This window comes from Dermatophagoides farinae, chromosome 3 (assembly GCF_024713945.1).
Source record: "Dermatophagoides farinae isolate YC_2012a chromosome 3, ASM2471394v1, whole genome shotgun sequence".
Taxonomy (NCBI): domain Eukaryota; kingdom Metazoa; phylum Arthropoda; class Arachnida; order Sarcoptiformes; family Pyroglyphidae; genus Dermatophagoides; species Dermatophagoides farinae.
In genome coordinates this window covers 4,409,880-4,428,165 of record NC_134679.1, presented here as the reverse complement: position 1 = coordinate 4,428,165, position 18,286 = coordinate 4,409,880, and the positions used below count along the sequence as shown (strand labels likewise).

The following is an 18,286-nucleotide window of genomic DNA, read 5'->3' as shown; positions in this document are numbered from 1 at the left end:
ACTATTGGTAGGTGGAGCAGCATGTCAAGGTGTGTCTTGTCGGTTGTCTGTCCATCAGCCTTTCTGTCTGTCTGCGGTATAATTCGATTCAATATTTTGCACCAACCCATCAAACCGATGTGTTCAAGTTGAGTTCGCGTGTATATGTATTTTTGAGCTATTTTGTCGTGTTGTATCCACTGGATTTTTGTTTGGATAAAAAATTTTCATTTATTTTCGATTCTTAATCTAATTTTCGGATTTCGGATTTGTGATTAAAATTTCGTGATTCGTTTTGGCTATTTCTATTATAATTTTTTTTTTAATTTTATTCCGATAGTCGGATACAAAGTATTCTTTTTCCGATATTCGTGCTGCTCGTTTTTCTTTGTGTGACTGTGTTGTGCTAAGCACGTGCTCATCACGCATCTTACGTTTTGGATAATTCTAAAATATAAACTGATTTTTTTTCTTCTATTATTGAAATGAAGAAATCTAAATGAAATTTCAAAAATGACTTCTAAAAATAATAATTCGACATCATTGTCATCTGCAACAATGACACAGCGATCATCACCGCCATCATCATCAATGTTTTTGGCTGTACATCCATTACCATCAAACGATGATGAATTAAATGACAAGTAAGCTCAAACAACTTTTTAAGATATCATTAATTTATATATGGAACCCATAGAATCCTTGAAACTGTTGAAAAGTTTCGATCACAAACAAATCCAAATAATCCTCCTAGTTCTGGTGCTGGTGGTTCAAATTCTCATTCAAATGTGCCTGTTATCAATTTTGCTGGATCAAACATTTCTTCTGCTATTTCACAAAACGAATCATCGACAAATGGTGGTGATTCATTATCGATGAAAATGGCACAACAGCAACAATCAGCAGGTCAAACCGTTCTGCAATGTGTTGTTAGCCGTAATCATGTGGCAGTTTTGCTTGATGTAAGTTAAAATGTAAAAGGTTATTTTTACTTAATGTACATTAATATATTTATTAAATATATTGGCCCACATAGGATCATCGTGTTTGCCGTTATCCATTCAACATCTATGCTGAACGCATCAATGGTTCGAATGTCCAATCTGAATCATCATCATCTAATACAAAAAAGTAAGCCATTTCAACCTATTCCAGATGTTTTATTTCCATAATGATGATATATTTGCTCATTCTAGAAGTATCTATGCGTCCACACTAAATTCTGTTAGCGGTGGTAATAATAATGGTACCGGTACTGGTGGCGGATCATCATCACCACGATCAGTTCCTTCGCGTCGACGTTTAGTACGTCGTGGTGGAAATCGTAGTTCAGCATCAGTAATCATGAGTCGTAGTCATATGATACCGGCTCAATATGTTCCGGAAGAATTGGTAAATCAAGCACAAGTTGTGTTGCAAGGAAAATCGCGTAATGTCATCATACGTGAATTGCAACGAACAAATTTGGATGTAAATTCGGCTGTAAATAATCTATTATCACGTGACGATGAAGATTTTGATGATGCGGACGATTCACCTGAACAGTTGATTCATTCAGAAGATCTGATCTCATTGTTAGACAGTGGTTTTGCCAGTCAGGATCATTCAGTAATAATTGATCCAGAATTTAGTGAGGAAGCAGTTTTTTCATATCCAGTGAGAATTCGTGGATCTCCATCAATTTTTCCTCCTAATAATCAAAATCAATCGACTTCAAGTGGACAAAGTGGCAGTGGCAATAATAATTCCGGTAGTACTGGTGGTGGTTCATCTTCGAATACTAATGTCGGTGGTAGTAATGGAAATAGCGGTAGTTCAAGTAATCGAATTCGATTACGTGAGGAACCATATTCATTTGTTGAGCGTGAACTTGGCTTATCACCACATTCGCAAACGTTAAACGGTAAACGATGGTATTCGGTCACACAAGAATCTGTTAAAAATTTGGAATCTGGTGGCGGTGGTAGTGGTCTTCGTCATCAATCGTCTACATCATCATCGTCAAATAAGAAAAAATGTGATCAAATTCAATTGTCACCCATATCGTTCACTGATCAAGAATATTGGCTCGGATCCAATGACAGAAAATTCATACAGATAGCATCATTGCACTCCGAATTGGTCGCTATTAATAATCAGGGTCAATTATGTCAATGGCGTTGGCAAGATTCGGAACCATTCAAATGTCAAATATCCGATGGTATTTATTATTTTCATCCACGTGTTCCATCATTGGGACTGTTATCTGAAAAAATACAACATCTTTCCGCATCAGTAATACGTGCAACCGTTGTAACAGAAACGAATAAATTGGCTACCTGGATGGATGAATCAATTGCTGCTGCTGCATGGAAACTCGAACATTCAGCCACGAATCAATTGTTTACTGATACATTATCGGCTGCTCTTTCTGGATCATTTAAAATTACTTCATTGTACGTATCTTCACTAATGTCTTGCGTACAATTGTCATCTGGATCATTGTTCTGGTGGGGTACCCCACCGTTTTCACATCGGAAAAAAATGGCCGAAAAAGGGCAAAATGAAAGATCAAAATCAAAATCGAAATCATCATCATCAACATCTCAATCAGTATCGAATATGAATAGTAAGGACAATGAAATTGTTCAAGGAACATTGGTATCCATGCGAAATTCTCCCATTTATCAATGTGGTGCAATTGGTTTTACAACCGTAGGTGGTGTTCCAAAAGTTGGTCAACTTATATCGGCTGCTTGGAAAATATCTGATTCATATTCGTTCAGAATTTTAACTGCACAAGAAATTCAATCCAGATTACCCGCTAATTCTGGATCAACATCATCCTCAACACCAACGGCTATACCGGTTGTAACTAATAATCAAACAGTAGCTAATAAAAATCTTGAACGTGCAGAAATGCCACCACCACCATCACCAGCATCGTCAACATCATCTGAATCATCAAATACGAATGCTCCGGTAGTTAAACGTGCACGTGGTCGTAATCTAAGCTCTTCTTCCGGACAACAATTACAACAACAGCAATCATCCAGTAATAATGAAGAACGAAATTTAGATCGAATTGAAACATGGAATCTAAAAGATGTTGTTTTTGTTGAAGATGTTAAAAATATGCCAATAGGTCGTGTTATTAAAGTAGATGGAAATTTTGTTGCCGTCAAATTTAATGCTACTCTTTCGGATAATCCAGTATCAATGAACAAGAATCAACAATTACAAGAACAACAGCAACAACAGAGTCGTCCATCTGGAGAAACAGATTCTATTGAATCTTACATACAAGACTGTCGTCTATTACGTAAAGAAGATTTGATTGCTGTTCGTGCGTTTTCATCGACATCATCAGCTCCTTTAACCTTTTTCAATAATTCAATGATTGTTGGTAACAAAGCTTATGATTATGTTCAACGTACACCAAAACGTGTACCACTTGCTGAGCATATGCAAATCCTGACAATGACATTAACCAATCTTGGATTACATGCCATCGCTAAAATGGGTGGCTATCGCCTATCTTATCTACAAATCAATATTGTTTCTGGCCGTATTGAACATGATAATAAACTATCGATTGAATATAGCACATTTTTCGGTAGCGGAACAAATCCAAAATCATCATTGATACGATTGTTTAGTGCTGGAGAGAATGAACAGACCACAGTCGTATTATGTCGTGATGGTAATGGAACTTTGTACCCATTGGCTAAAGATTGTACCAATATGGTCATAAGAGAACCGATATCATTGAATCTTGGTCCAATATCAACGATTGGTTTGGGTATTTTTTCATTACAAAATATCAATGGCGGTGGTGGTCTTCCGTATTCAACAACATCATCCTCATCTCAACCGATGAAAACTCATGCTGCCATTCTGGCTTTAACGTTAGAACGACAATATCTCATGCCAGCCATTTTAAATTGTGACCTGGATGGTGTTCGACAATGTCTAGCATTGTTGAATACCTATCCAAAAGTATTTTTCCCAATGATAAGCGAAGTTTGCGATGGCAATCATAATATTATACATGTAGCTGTCTCGGCTTGTTTTCCAACCAGTAATAAACCACGACCATCTACAGATTCTGTTCAAATACACATTCAGTTGCTTGGAGATGATGATGATTTAGTCCAACAAGATCCACGACCAACATCATCATCATCATTGCTCAATGATACCACTATGAATGATAGTTCAGATGCAACCACATCTAACAATCAACAACAACCTGTCCAGAATCAGCCATCAGCAACATTTGGAAATTCAAGCGAACCTTTATTGGATCCAACCGAACAGAAACCAATAGCTCATTCTATCTTATGGACATTATTGGATTCTCCAACCCTGTCTGGACATTTGTTTGATTTACTTTCGGCACGTGATTACCAAGGACTAACTCCGTTCATGTTGGCCATATCAGGTCGTGCTTATTCAGCTGCACAGCAGATATTTGTTATAATGCAACGTGTTGCACGTATGATTGCTAATAATGAAATGGCCAGCGGTTCTACACAGCAACAGCATGATCGATCATCACCATCATCATCTATAACACAAGATTCCATCTATCAACGTACATTCATTCAGATGCTATATCCTCGAGGTTCATCGCCAGATCATTCCCCATTGTATATGCTATGTTCGAATGATACTTGTACTTTTACATGGACTGGTGATGAACATATTAATCAAGATATTTTTGAATGTCGTACATGTGGCTTAGTTGGTTCTCTTTGTTGTTGTACTGAATGTGCACGTGTTTGCCATCGTGGTCATGATTGTAAATTGAAACGAACAAGCCCGACTGCTTATTGTGATTGTTGGGAAAAATGTAAATGCAAAGCATTAATTGCTGGTTGTCAACCTGCAAGAAATAATCTTTTGAAAAAACTACTTGAATCTACGAATTTATCGCAACGAGTTAATGCACGCGGTGAACATATTCTATTGTTTTTGGTTCAAACAGTTGGCCGGCAAATTATTGAGCAGAAACAATATCGCCCAACTAGACTCAGGGCATTTGCTGTAAGTTCCGGAAACAACAACAGTGGTGGTCGTTCTAAAAATGAACTAAATGATGAACAGTCCAGTGTACCGGAACATGATCTTGAACCACCTAAATTTGCTCGGCGTGCATTGGAAAAAATGCTAAGCGATTGGCCAACAGTTAAATCTATGATTCTTACCGGTTATCGTTCGACTGAAAATGTAGCTCAACAACAACGAAGACAATCATATTTATGGAATCTTAATGGAACAGCAAATGCCTATTCATATGAAGAAGAAAATTCCTATTTATCCTGTCAGAATGGTTCAGCATTATTAGATAAATTCACCCATTCATTATTAAAATTGAATTTGAGTGATCCTATTGATCGTATAACTGGAACCATTTTACAGTCATGTAAAACTCCAAGTATCGCTCAAGAAGGTCGTATTGTTGCACGAAGATTTGTACGATCTGTGATACGTGTCAGCCTAGCTGTTTTGTTTGAAGCAAATCCTGTTCAATATTCAATGGCTTATGCACCGTTGATGGAAACATCATCATATCGGACATATTGTGAACGTTATCTATCGGCTCAATCTACATCGACGTCATCTTCGTCATCATCATCACCATCGTCGTTGCAGAAGAAATCAAACTCAATGATAACGATGATGCGTAAGATTCGTAAAGTTTTTGTTTCATTATTACCAATTGCAGCGGAAGAATTGTGTGAGGTGGCTGAATCATTAATCGCTCCAGTCAAAATGGGTCTTGCTCGGCCATCATCATCGTTTATGATGATGGCACCATCATCATCATCATCATCAAATACTTCAGATCTTGGTGGTTCCATAACCGATGAACTTTTCTCAGTCGATACATCTGTTTATTCACATCAACGTGATTTTCTCGATGCTACGTTTGGTCTTCATGATCCAACCATGTTGGAACCAGAACCGATTGGATCCGTTTCACAAAATCACAATTCACACCATATGCTCTGGAATTCTTATGATCAATCATCAGCTGATCTTAGTGCTGCAGGCGCAGCCTCCGCTTCACAATCTTCTGAATCACAGGCAAATAATAATAATAACCAGAATCAACAACAACAACAACAACCATCACAACATGAATCACAAACAACTAGTAATGATGATGATTTGACGTCAGCTCCGATTCCATCATTTCAATCACTCATTTTTAGTGAACAATCTACCGAATCATCAACAGCATCTGTTTCTGCTTCAACTAATCAACCACCAGAAATCGTTATTGAAAGATCTGCAAATGAAGATAATAATTCACAAATTGGATCTGATCAACATCAAAGTAATCTAACATCGGCTGCATCCGATGCCGATATAGACATGCTTGTTGCCGGTAATCAAATGATGAGCGAAGCAGATGATAATTCAAATGTTGGCGGACGTTTGGATACTGAATCGGATTCTGAATCCAATCCAGATGATGGAGCATCATATTTAAGTAATGCAGATAATGCTTCTGCACAACGAAGTGTTGTAACCGGTGCAACAGCCGGCAGTGATGTTGGAGTTGCCTCTTTACCGTATGATGATGAATCCTTGAATTCAAATGCTGATGATGTCGACGACGATGATGATGATGAACAAGATGTTGAACCGGATGATGATGAATCATCGGATTCTGATGATGCTTCAGATACGGCCGAAACGGAACCAGACACAGACGTCCTTTCCAGTTTCATCAATGATAATGTTGAACGTCGTCTAGGTGTGATCGGGGGATCATCATCAAATGCTACTGCCGGTAGTAGTTCACAAACTGCAACAACCGGTTCAGCTAGACATAATATTTTACAACATGTTCAATGGGCATTACGTTCACATCGTGATCAAATGCTATCATCAACAGCACCAACAAATCTTACTGAATCATTCCGTCGTAGTGCCATTTCGAATGCATTAGTTTCAATGGAAAATGTTGTACACATAACGAATTCAATGGTTGGCCTAGCTCGAGCTTTTTCTATCATAATCCGTCATATTGCAGATTTGATGGTCATCATACGCGAAACAACAAACGAAATGGGCAGCATTGATTTCCCTATTTATCATATTAATTCAACAGAATCTAAACAATTATTGCAGATGATTGAAGATCGTCTTCTTAATACCTGGAATTGGTTGATCAATTCTATGGACGCAACGGAAACTCAACTACGTTTTGGATGTGCATTATCGAATCGACGTCTTACCCCAAGCGTTTCTGGTGGAATAGGTTCTTCAACTAGTGGTTCTAGCAACGCTCTATCGTCCTCTGGATCTGGTAAAGCTGATGTTGGTGTTTCAAATTCCAATTCAGCTAGTGCTTATGTGGCCTCATCAAATCCACGTTCACTTCGATTAAGAACATTTCAAAGTCAAGATGAAATGGCTATGCTACCTACATTTAACCGTAATAGTTTACGTAGTCGAACTGGTGGTGGTACTGCTTATGTTTTTACTCGTACATCGGCTGGAACTAATGCAGCTGCACAGGTGGCTTCCGGATCGGCCGTTGCTGCTGGATCAGGTGGTTCAAGCGGAAACGGTGGTTCAAACGCTTCATCCAATGAATCAAACCAAGCAGCACATCGTGATTTTCTTAATTATGCTATGTCATTGATGCGTGCACATTCGAATGAACATTATGATTCATTACCGGTGTTGGATGTATCATCACTTAAACATGTTGCTTATATTTTTGATGCATTCGTTTATTTTATTCGTCGTGGTTTCATTACGATAGATTCTCATCCAGAAATTATGACCACTGAAATTATAGATTCATCATCATCAATAAAAAACAAAGATGAACTAATATCGTCAGGCCGAAATCATCTATTCTTTAGACGATCAAATTCGACATTATTTCTGGGATGCCCAAGACCTGATCCATTTTCGGCTCCCTATCATGAAGCTTTGCCATTGGCCAGTAAACCACAATTACTACAACCAAATGCAAGACGTGAACAATTGTTTGGTATACCTAGACCATCTAATGCAATGGAAGCTGAAGAAATGCTTGAATCATTACCATCACAGATGAGTCTTTCGAAACGTCATCAATGGAATTATAATAGTTCAATTAGATCGCCAAATCATCTACAAATATCGCCAGCTCGATCCCATTCAGTCATTACCGAATCATCTACGTCATCTTCCTCAAGAGTATCGATCATACAACCTAATAAATTATCAGTGATCGTTATGGCCGGTTCGGCTAAACATCAACAACAACAAACAACTTCGCCAACAAGTCAGAATTTAACTAACAATAATCAATCTTCGGTGATAAAAATTTCGGCTAATCACCAGCAACAAAAGCATGTAAATTTTTTTGGAAATATTCAACAGCAAGATGTACTTTTAGGCCGTTGGCGTTTAACACTTGAACTATTCGGTCGGTTGTTTGTTGATGACGTTTCGCTTGAACCAAATTCCATCATACCTGAATTGACTGGTTTTCCTATCAAAGAGAGTAAATTCAGACGTGAAATGGAACGCCTAAGAATCAGCTGTTCGAATGCAGCTGCAAATCAACGTGATTTAAATTTCTATAAATTAGATCGCGATCGAAATCAATTGCTCATACAATCATTTAAAGAATTGAATTCGGTTTTCTCACCCATTACCCGACGGTTATCATCACAAACATCAGTTGCCCCACAATCTTTGACCATTACTCGTGTGAAAGTAACTTTTAAAGAAGAACCAGGTGAAGGATCTGGTGTTGCACGTAGTTTTTATACAGCATTTTCTGAAGCCGTATTAGCAAATGAAAAATTACCGGCAGAATTGTTAACAAATAATTGTTGTGGTGCAAACAGTATGGTCAATATTCGTGGTGGTGGTTCTAGTGCAAACTCTTCATCTGGTACTGTAGCAGGAAATTATGAAGCCTATTCTAGTTATGCCTTCCGTTTACGTAGTCATAGTAGTAATAACAACAATTCTAATGGTTCATCGTCTGGTCAACGTAATAGCGGCGCTACTGGTTCTGGTAGTGGATCTGCTAATTCAGCATTATCAAATTCTTCGTCACCAGTAAATGATATTCTTGCATCAAATAGTAGCAACAGTAGTTCTATGCGAAGACCACGTTCTCCAGCACGTTATAGACCATTTTATCCATCATCATCGACAGCCCGTCGTACGCAATTGATTGAACGGATACGAAATATGCATGAACCACGGTCATCAACATCGACAACATCAAGCGGTGGTTCAACAACATCAGCGCCGTCTTCCTCTTCTACATCAAATTTTCGTCGAATTACATCTTCTCAGCTTCGATATGATGCACCATCGTTCGTGCCGACACAAATGATTAATTCACATCGCCATTCACCAATCGTACCTTCAGATTCAAGAAATGGAATCGGTATTAATCTTTTTTTTTGATAAACGATAGTTACAATTGTAAATTACTAATTTGATAATAATTTAATTGAACATATTTTTTAATTTTAGGTTTAAGAATTTATAATCGTGTATACAATTTACATCCGGGGCATGCATCGAAAATAACTGGAATGTTATTAGAAATTCCTCAAGAAACGCTAATAAGCTTATTGAATAATGAAGATGAGCTTCGTAATTCTATCGATTGGGCGATGGAGATAATTCATACAAATGAAGCTCGAAATCAATCAAGTAGTGGTAATCAATCAACGGCCCAAACAACAGCCAATAATACAGCGCAGGATGGATCACTTCAAAGAGATGCTTCTAGTTCGAATGCCAACATACAACAGCAGCAATCTTTATTTTTACCATCATTTTTGACGGTCGATGCACTCATGTATGAAAATTATAATGCAGATCGAAAAATTCAGCTCTCAGTTCTAAATTCGGGTGGTTATAAAACGATGTCTAATGATTCATCTTCAACAAACGCAACGATTTTGCAATTAGAAAATCCATTTTCGGATGATGATGATGCTCCATTGTTCTATCAACCTGGAACACGTGGAATTTATTCACCTCGTGCTGGTCGTGCTAGTGAAAATCGCTTGAACGCATTCCGTAATGTTGGTCGTATAATCGGTGTTTGTTTTCTACAGAATGAACTATGTCCAATCACATTCAATCGACATGTAATCAAAATGATTCTCGATCAACCTGTCAGATGGCATGATTTAGCATTCTTTGATTCGGAACTATATGAATCATTGAGACAATTAATTTTGGACGCCCAATCCAATAATAAAGAGGAAATACTGGCTGAATGTGATTTCCGTTTTGCCATTGATTTACCACCGGAAGAAGGTGGTCACGGTGTTGAATTGATACAAAATGGCCGTAATATTCGCGTTACACCACAGAATGTTTATGATTATGTACGAAGATATGCGCAATATAAGATGGTAGAATCACAAGAGAAAGCAATCAAGGTGAGTGTACTACAATAAAGATTGTCAAAAAATGCTCAAAATTTATCTTGTTATCTTAGGCAATACGTGCTGGCATATGCGACGTCATTCCCCTGTTTTCATTTGATGGCCTTACTCCCGAAGATTTTCGATTACTATTGAATGGAGTGAATGAAATTAATGTTCAACAATTGCAAACATATGTCACTTTTTATGATGGTACATATATATAATAATGAAGTTTATTTTGTTTTAATATCAATTTGTTTCATTCCATATTCGATATAGAAAGCGGAGATTCTGAACCAATAACAAATATCCGTAAATGGTTCTGGTGGGTATTAGAACGGATGACCAATGAAGAGAAACAGGATCTCATTTATTTTTGGACCGGTTCACCGGCATTACCAGCCAGTGAGGAAGGCTTTCAGCCAATGCCAAGTGTTACTATAAGGCCACGCGATGATTATTATTTCGTTACCGCTAATACGTAAGTTTATTGATTTTTTTTTTTTTTTTTTTTTTTTGATTTACATTCTAACCATTTTCATTTTGAATTATACATTTTATTATTATTTATAGTTGTATTTCTCGTTTATATATTCCATTATATTCATCGCGAAACGTATTGAGACAAAAATTACTCATGTCGATCAAATCGAAATCATTTGGTTTCATATAGAATCAAGAATTATACTTGATCATCATAAATAAAAGCGTTGACGAAAAAAGTTGTAAACAATAATAATACACACTTACACACACACACAAACATATGTTAAAAATGATAGATTCGCGAAATTTTTGTTTTAAAAATCTCTTTAGGATTTTCTTGAAAATGAATTCAATATCCGAAAAAACAAATCCACATATTCTCAAAAAATAGATTTAATACAATAATAAAATGTATATTTTTCAAAATAAATGTCTATATCATTTTTTTCTCAAACATTTGATGTTTATGGTCATGATTATTCCGTTTTCTTATCATAGTTCCGACTACTCTATAATTTCAGATCGAATTGAGATTAATTAATTTTGTTCATCTTTTTTTTCTCGCTAAAAAATAACGTTTTTTTGTTTTTGTTTTATCGGTAAATTTTGGTATACTTGTTGAAAAAATGATCTAAATCTCACTTATCATGTCAACACTTTTTTTCGGCTTAATTATGAATTGGATGGATTGATAAATTAAATGTTGGCATTTCGTTGTAAAAGTCGGTCTGCGAAATCTAAAAAAAAATGATTCGAAGAAAACAGAATTATGGCCTTCATGTTGAATTCAAAGTAATGAAAAAAAAATTCCATTAATTCATTCGATTATTACAATCCTTGAGAAAATTTTGGCATTGAATATGTAACTAATTATATCATTGAAATTAACCGTCAAAGTTAAAAAGTGGTGAATATAGACATTGATTGCAATTTGCCCAAAATATTAACCTATTTTTCTCATTTTTTCTAGATAGATATATGGAAAGATTCATTCTGACCACATTCACATCATTTTGAATGTTTGTTTGATTTGACAATTTGGTAAATTCAATTTTTTTCGATCGGCATATAGTTCGATGATTACACAAAAATTTGTCTTTCTGTTCATGTGGTGAATGTTTTTTTTTTTTTTTTGAGAGAGGATTTGAAAAAAAAATATTAACTAAGGCCGAAAATGAATTATATTTGTAGTATCTATTAAAACAAACAAGATAGGAAGGTTATTATCCATGATGGAAACGTTGATGATTTATTAATTTGGTTATTATTGTTATAAATTAAACGAAAAACACCGGATTAATTAATTTTTTTTTCTTGACCTTCAATCGATCGATCAATGATTATGATGATGATGATGAGAATAACATACATTGATTATGTCGAACGATCATCTACTTTATCAAAAGGAATTTGATTCAAATACCTATAAACACACACACACACAAAATGAATTAAAACAAATCTAAATCAGAAAACCACTCTTACCTAGGATATGATGATAAAAAATAATTGAAAAGCAAACATCAAAGAGAGGGGTTGATTAATTATTTTTTATTTTTCATTCACTCTTTCATGATCAGATTTTTCGAATGTTTTCGAATGACAAATTCGATCACCAAGCATATACATTCATGATGATGACCTATTCGGTTGATGGCCACAACTTGTTGCATCAAAAAAAAATAAATTAAAAAACATGTGTCTAAATTATGATTGCAAAAGGCTAAATTTAGTTTTTTTTCAATATATTTTATTTCTGCATTTATTTTGGTTCAATATTTTCCATCATTAAGCTACAAATTTAAATTAACATACAAATCAAATGATGAAAAGATGAAAATGTTTTTTTCACTCTATCTATTAAGAGACAATAATCATCATTTAGTTAAGTGTTTAATTAAATTTATAGCTACATTTTATTTTCGATGAAAGATACAAAGAAATCAATTTCGAACTAAAATTACTTTTGTTAATAATAGACTTGACTATGAAATTTTTTTTTTTTGAGACAATATAGTGGATAAATGTTGATTCACGTAAAATAAAAATTCGAATCATGAATCCAATCAAAAGATCCGATTCTTATTACATTGGCTGCTCAATAGGATGATCAGTCATTATCAAAACCATTTTAGTTTGAAAAAAATCAAGATCATACCTTGTCTTTTGAAATATCGTAGAACTAGTTTTTATTTTCATGCCATCATCATGATAGATTAATCGATCATTTTTTTACATATTGAAAACATGAAAAAAAATTCAAAGCTTCTTTCAAAGTATCAATGATGAAAAGGATATATAAAGAATTGAACAAAATTCATTTATTGAGAATTGACTTGCATTCAAATGCAATTTAGATTAAAAATTGGATTTTTTGTTTGGATCAAATGAGCCAATGTAAAAAATCCATACAATAGCTAATAGTGATAACAGTTTCATTGATAATCCGGATCAATCAAATGAAATTCAGCTCAAAATATATCTCATTATATGATGATCTGAATGAGAAGAAAAAGTTTTCAGATGAAAAAAAAATGAAATAGGGGCCATCATCATCGAGACACATCGTAAAATAAAATAGACATTGATTTGAGTTGAAGTTAAGCTTAAATCGCACTTTCGATCAAAAATCAAAAAAAAAATCATTGGAATTAACGAATTATCATGACTGATGATAAATTATGGCAACTGATTTTGGTGCTACTGTTGTTGATTCAACGAAATTGATAATTTTTTTTTGGAAACACGAATTAGTTTCTTTTCTATGGATGAATTGATTCTATTTTTGACTGAATAAAAAAAACCAATATTTAATACAATCTTGAACAAGTGAAAGAAAATTCACCTAAATTTAGAATATAGGTTGAAAAAAATATTCGATTTGGCCAAGTTTTTTTTGTGGTGGTGATAAATTAGAGATTATCACTTGATATAATCCCTCATGCCCGTCACCATCATCAACGTCATCATTAATTTTCTTTGCAGATTTAAGGTCGAAAAAAAACTCGTTCAAATATTAAACACCTACAAATCTACCAATTTTAGATCAAAAATCATCAACCTAACACCATTAGTTGTCCAGTTCAGCAACTAGCCAATGGTTTTAACATGGAATTGGCTTAAGAAAAAGTTCAACTAATGGTATTCAAATTTACAAATAACGTATTATCATCATTTGTTCGATATCCGTTCATTCTAATCGAAACCTAATTCCAATTATTTATTTATTTTTTTGATTTTATAATTTCAACTTGCATTTTGCCCAAAATACATCAATATTATCTTGATCACTACTATAATCATGATTATCGATGATCATTTTACAACGTTTTACAATAGGTACATCATCGATTTACAGTAATAACCAGTAAGTAGCAGGTTGAAGCTTGTCTCTTTTTCTTTTACTATTCATCCACATTCGATAGATCTTGATTCAACATTTTTCGACAGCAGCCGGCTAGTCAACTATTCGCTAAAATTCAAACTTAGTAAAGAAAAATAAGAAGAAAAATTATTATTTGAGTAGCCTTGACCTCAGTTGATGAACGAAAAGAAAAAAAAAGAGATATGTGTGTATAACGGTACAACCTCCTACTTGTTTGAACCAAATGTGGATTTACAATGCAAAGAACGATGATGTAGTTGATTAAATCAAATATGTTTGGCCACCTAGTCAAAAGAGTCTTTCTCTCTCAACCAAAAAAAAAAAATTCTTCTTTGCTTTGGGTCTAGAGAAAAGCGTCGGATCAGATTGAATCACAATTCGATTCGATTTTAGTTCTTTCATCCAATCATCACCATCATTGACGATCAGTCATTTAGTTACGTTTGGTATTCGTCGAAAGGTCGACCAACTTTTTACTCTCCATTTGGTTTGGTCGTAAAAAAAACAACATAATTTTGTGTCATCAAATTTAGTTCTGCTGTGTGTGTATGTGTGTGTTTCGGCGAATAACAACACAAACAATTTACAAGATAAACAAACAAAATCAAAAGAAAAAATTTTACAGAAAACAAAAACAAAAACAAAATCAATTGTTTGTTTGATCAACCGTTACAAACATTGTCACATCTTTTTTTTAACCATTTTGAATATATCTTATTCACAATTTCCTCTTACTTTGCCTTTGATCTGAGGAATTCCAGTCATCCAAAATAATGTCATCCATACAATTATGTAAGTGTTTTCAAAATTTGTTTTTGTCTTTATTTTTAAGGTTGGACGAAAAAAAAATTTTCTTTTGTTTTCAAATCTAGATCGATTTATCGTCTTTTGGGCGACGTTTATATCGATTACATCTGCTATTGATAGTAGTAGTGATGATACATCATTATCATCGACGACTGCTGTGCCATTATTGTCATCATCAGGATCATCATTAGCATCGACAACGGTATATTCAACGCCCAAGGCATCATCGTACCGAAGTAATCATCATCAACAAGAGCAGAAAAAACCATGGCCAATACAATCTGGTCCGATCAATTATTATCAATTGGTTAAATCATATAATTATCCAGCTCCAATACCAGCAACATCGAAATCATCACCGAGTCAATCATCATCGATATCATCGCTAATGTCAAATATATTCAGTCCATTCAATAAAGTAATGAGTCGCCGTGTTGCCGGAGGAAAATTATTCTCATTAGTCGATCAATTTAATAGTCATGGAAACAGTAATAATGTTCTTGCTAATGCTGCTGCTGCTGCTGCCGCTGGTTCTGGCCTTGAATATCCCGGTTCTGTTGGTAATATAGAAGCATTAAATGAAGCCGTAAATAATGTCATGATGGGATTGAATGGCTTACAACCGAATCAAGCTAATCAACTAGCCGGTCAATTGGGATCTTATTTATCAGCTGCTGCAGCAGCAAGTGGCATCGATGCTAGTACTAAGAATGGAAAGAAATTATTTGATTTTCCTAAGCAATGGTATAAATTATTAAATGAAAAACTATCTGGAGCATCCGAAGCTGCATATTCTGCTACGGTACCTTTAAAAGAATCCTTAATGAATACGGTGAAATCATTCTACAGTTATATTAAGCCAAGTCGATCACAATCATCTTCACCATTTGGTGACGCAACTAGTATGATAGCTGAAGCAGCTGCAGCAGCCGCATCACAAGATTCTTTGATGACAGCGGCACAAAATTCACTTACTTCTGGCCAAAACCAGAATAATCCAAAACGTCGTCAATCCGATTCATATTCTGGCTATTATTACAATAATATTAATCATCCAGGTAAAATGATTGCAACATCTCAACAACAGCATTATCAACAAGCATATGCTCCACAACAACTTCCATCGGCTGCTGCTTATCAGCAATATTCTAATGGCAGATATGCTTCACATAACGGTGAATACTCACCACAATCATCCCTTGGTTATTCAAACGTCAAAGCCCAACCAACACATCAAACTTCTCCAGTTAAATCGATCAATGGTGAAATGATTGTCATGGAATCACAGGTCAGTCCATCAACCGTTCCACAATTTGAAAAAACAATACATTCAATATATGGGCAAACAACCGATCGCTGCCACAATGAATCAACCAGTGTTTCAGATGCCAACACAATCATCTTCATCATCTTCGGAACAACAACAATCGGCAGCAAAATATGATCAAATGTTAAGTCAAATGATTCAACAATCTATTAAGCAATCTCAACAACAATTGTTGAATACCAATTCACCTGTCTCTTCCGCCTCTACTCCTCCTGCTGCTATCGGTTCTAAACATCCAAATGCATTGTATCAAAAATCAAAAGAAATTATTTCAAGATTTACGAAAAAACGTATTCCATCACAATCATTACAGTCACAACAACAATATGCTGCAGCTACATATAATTCAATACCAATGATGAACGAATACGGTGTATTTGGACAAAGACTTCCAAGCCAAACGATAGCAAAAGTTGCCAATAAACTTCCATCACTTCCATTGGTATATAATTCGAATAGCCAACAACAACAACAACGACAACAACAACAAAAGACTACATCGCAACAAAATGCCAAACAACTTCAGTTCAGTCAACAACAACAACAATCAAATCGTATTGAATCGACACAAAGTTTGCCATCATCAGTAGAATCACAACAGCAATCGAAAGCGAAGAATTCTCAACATAGTTACTATACTCAACAACCAATGAATCAAAGTCCATATGGAATTCAACCGGTATATCCACCTCCACAGCAACAACAACAGCAACATACATCACCACAAGTAATACCATCATCAAGTTCAACGGTATCACCAATGATTACTAGTACATCGGTATCAATATCAATGCATCATTCTATTAGTTCACAATATGATGATCATGATGCGGGCGATCAATATGGTGATAATATGGAACAACAACAACAGGTTCAATATCAACCACCATCATCAACAAATATTGATCATTTAAAAAGCTATTTAGATGTTAATAATCAAAATTCAAATACCGGTAGTGATATAAGCGTACAGAATAATCAAGGATCTGTATATTATTATTATGATCAACCACAACAATATCAACAACAACAACAACAACAACAACAACAACACCAACAACAATCAGATCAACAATCATCATCACAACAACAGCAACAATTAGCACAATCGGATTCACAAGATGTACAACAAAAAAAGAAATGAATGAATGAATGAAAAACATTAATTATGAAATAAGAATTTACATAGTCGCTATATACATTTTCGATATATATTTATTTATTCCATCCATTTTGCTCATCATAAACCTGCCTAGAAGATTTTTTTTAGCAAATCCTGGATTCTTTTTTACACATATTGTTCATATTTGTATGCCAAAACTTCAAAAAAAAAAATCTTTCATGGATCTTTTTCAAAAATTCTTTAGTTATTTCAAAAAAAAAAATTTTTTTTTTAAAGCATCAACTTTTGTTCCTTATATTTTTTATCCTTATTCTAGAATTTTTTTTTCTTCTTTTTCATTGTATTTCATAAATTTTTTTTTTTTTTTGCATCTTTTATTTATACATTAATATCATCATCACATTTTTTTCTGCTTCTAATCATCAATTTTACAAGAAAAAAAAAAGAAAAAAATTAAAATTGAAAAAATATAATATTCTTATCATGTATTTCATTTTGTTGTATGATTAAATATCGAAACAGTAAATCAAATTCTATGTTATAAATGTGATTCATTTGGTTAAATTCGATTGATTTGTTTTGTTTTTCGATTAGATTGGCCATTGATAAGCTCAACAATTTTCGATCGTGACCATTATAATAACGTATATATATAGAGAATGTTTTATAAAAAAAAATTCAAATTCTCCAATATAAATCAGTATTTCCATACTTCATAGATTACAATCATTATTATCGATCAAAAGATTTCAGATGAATACTTGAACTTGTTTTTATTA

At 34.5% G+C, this 18,286-nt stretch overlaps 2 protein-coding genes across 2 annotated transcripts; both read left to right on the top strand.

Moving 5' to 3' along the window:
* The first annotated feature begins 59 nt into the window (after positions 1-59).
* hyd (E3 ubiquitin-protein ligase hyd) lies at positions 60-11,295 on the top strand. Its single transcript, XM_047058337.2, has 8 exons — positions 60-623; positions 677-941; positions 1,016-1,110; positions 1,176-9,379; positions 9,469-10,391; positions 10,451-10,589; positions 10,659-10,860; positions 10,953-11,295. The coding sequence occupies exons 1-8, from the start codon at positions 493-495 to the stop codon at positions 11,050-11,052; spliced, it is 10,059 nt and encodes a 3,352-aa protein (XP_046914293.2). The 5' UTR covers positions 60-492; the 3' UTR covers positions 11,053-11,295.
* A 976-nt stretch (positions 11,296-12,271) lies between these two features.
* LOC124494804 (uncharacterized) lies at positions 12,272-17,971 on the top strand. The gene is given in 4 exon segments (XM_075729311.1): positions 12,272-15,042; positions 15,123-16,483; positions 16,485-16,885; positions 16,958-17,971. Coding segments are annotated over 4 exon segments (2,352 nt in total). The 5' UTR covers positions 12,272-15,023; the 3' UTR covers positions 17,529-17,971.
* Positions 17,972-18,286: the final 315 nt, after the last annotated feature.